Genomic DNA, 2,285 nt, shown 5'->3' on the forward strand with positions numbered 1-2,285 from the left:
GTGGCATGGATGAATTAATAATTTAATACATGTAAGCCCTGCATGGATGCAGTCTCGACAACAGGTTGCGGGGTACTCGGTTCTCATACCTGGACCTGGCTACGCACGGCCCTGACGCACACGCAATCATCAAGCTATCTTATGCCATCCTCATACATGTTAAGTTACATCAAAAATGTCTTCTGAATCAGTTCTGTCGCCGTGCTCAGTATAATAGTGATACGTACATCAATGAAAATTTACCAACGCTGGGTGTGCCTCCCTGACCAAGACATGGAGAAGATTCTTGCATTGTTGATTTACAAGACTATCATCGGCATCCTGGGCGTTTTAGGTAACGGACTGGTATGCATGGTTATCGGCCGAGTGCCAGCCATGCGATCGCGTACAAACGCATTTATCCTCAACCAGGCGGTGATTGATTTCTTCGGCTCTGTGGTCATCATCTTGCAGACGGATGTGCCGCTGCCGGACCCTCTTCCCAATGACGCCGTCGGCTGGATCTGGTGCCACATCTGGATCTCCAACTTCATGATCATCATCTTCTTCGTTTCCTCTACCTTCAACTTGCTCGCACTGACTTTGGAGCGCTACTTTGCCATCGTGTACCCTTACAAATACCAGTCCTGGTTCTCTTCATACCCGCGGCTGAAGGTGGTTGTGACCATTGCGTGCTGTTGGATCTTTGGCGTGGCTATCAAGAGCTACACCCTCATGATCGTGCAGGAAACTACTGACGGCAGATGTGTCTCGCGTCCGATCCCTGGTTCCAAAGCCATCGGCATCCTGACGGTGTTCTTGCAGTACATCCTCCCGGTCTTTGTCATGTTGTTTGCCTACATCCACACCAGCGTGGAGTTGAAGCGGCAGGCTGCCCGAGTCGGCCCCTTAGTGCTCGGACACCGAGGCCAATCAACATCACCCGAACATCGTGATTCCAACCAGGTGCCCCAAGAGAATCTCACGGCGTCCATCCTCCGGGCAAGACGGAATGTCTTCAAGACACTCATGATGGTCTTCGCCACTTTCCTCGTCTGTTGGTCCCCGAACCAGATCCTCTTCTTGATGTTCAACTTCGGCTGGGAGGTTAAGTTTAGCGACTGGTACTTCCTGCTGACGCTGGCCCTTGTCGCTACCAATTCCTGCGTGAATCCCTTCATCTACGCACTCAAGTATCAGCAGTTTCGCAGCGGGCTGCGGCAAGTCTTCTGCCGGGGCAGGCCCCGAGTGAACAGCATTCCGCGTACGACAGATAACACGGCCACAAGAACAACTGAACTGAACGCTTGACTGGCTCACAACATTCAGACACCAGATCTATTATAATTATCAGTATCAACGCTAATTCCGAACAATACCGATTGGCATTCAAGATAGTATTAACGAGTTAACACCGCTGATCAAAATTAATTAGTAACTAATTGGAATCCTAGTGCTGATAGACGTTTGTGACATTAAAGATAATCTCGGCCATCAATAATAACAACATTCTATTGAAAGTAGATGTTTTACCTCCACATACAATTGATTCGAAGCTAATCGGATACTACGGCATAAAAATGTGTAAACAACTTCGGTTTGAGGTAATTCCAGACTGAAAGGAACAAGGGCGGATCCAGAACACAATTTTTTTTGGGGGGGGGGGCCAAAAAAATTGGTCCCCCCAAAAAGTGGGTCTAAAAAATTACGGCGTGGTTTTTTTTTTGGATTCTAGATGCTCTGTGGTGCGATGTGAGGCAATTTCTCACCACTTTAACCAATTTATTTTGAGGAAAAGATGGTGGTGTACTCATTGCCTGCCTTTATTGCGATGTCACATTAAAAAAAAAAAAAATGGTTTCGTTTGGGGGGGGGGGGCATGGCCCCCTTTGGCCCCCCCCCCCTGGATCCGCCCTTGGAAAGGAACGCCCCGTTCCGATTTAGTAGAATGACATATTTATGTCATAAAGATATGTCGTAATAATGTCCCGCCGAACTGTAGCACATTTATGACTGTCCAAACCACAGTTGGGGCGTCCCAACATTGCTATACAGGCCTAATATCAAGTCATGTGTATACATGCCTATAGTTGGTGCGTACCAAAAATGTTATCTAGGCTAACGGAATGATGTATTTAGAGATACGTGAGAAACAGGTTTTGTTCGTCTATTTACTTTTTTTTGCGTATGAATTGGAGCTGAAAAAGTGATTGATTTGAGAGGATATACGTTCGGAAGTTCCATTTTTTTCCAGACTGTTTTAAATTTATGTGGGCCAAGCAGCCCGGGGCAATTCATTCTGCTAT

At 46.9% G+C, this 2,285-nt stretch overlaps 1 protein-coding gene across 1 annotated transcript; it reads left to right on the forward strand.

Annotated features, from left to right (window-relative positions):
- The first annotated feature begins 273 nt into the window (after positions 1-273).
- LOC119722232 (allatostatin-A receptor-like) lies at positions 274-1,290 on the forward strand. The gene has a single exon (XM_038192277.1). It carries the CDS (start codon positions 274-276, stop codon positions 1,288-1,290), a length of 1,017 nt encoding a protein of 338 aa, XP_038048205.1.
- The last annotated feature ends 995 nt before the right edge of the window (positions 1,291-2,285 follow it).

The sequence above is a fragment of the Patiria miniata genome, unplaced genomic scaffold, assembly GCF_015706575.1.
Source record: "Patiria miniata isolate m_02_andy unplaced genomic scaffold, ASM1570657v1 HiC_scaffold_14, whole genome shotgun sequence".
Classification (NCBI taxonomy): Eukaryota; Metazoa; Echinodermata; class Asteroidea; order Valvatida; family Asterinidae; genus Patiria; species Patiria miniata.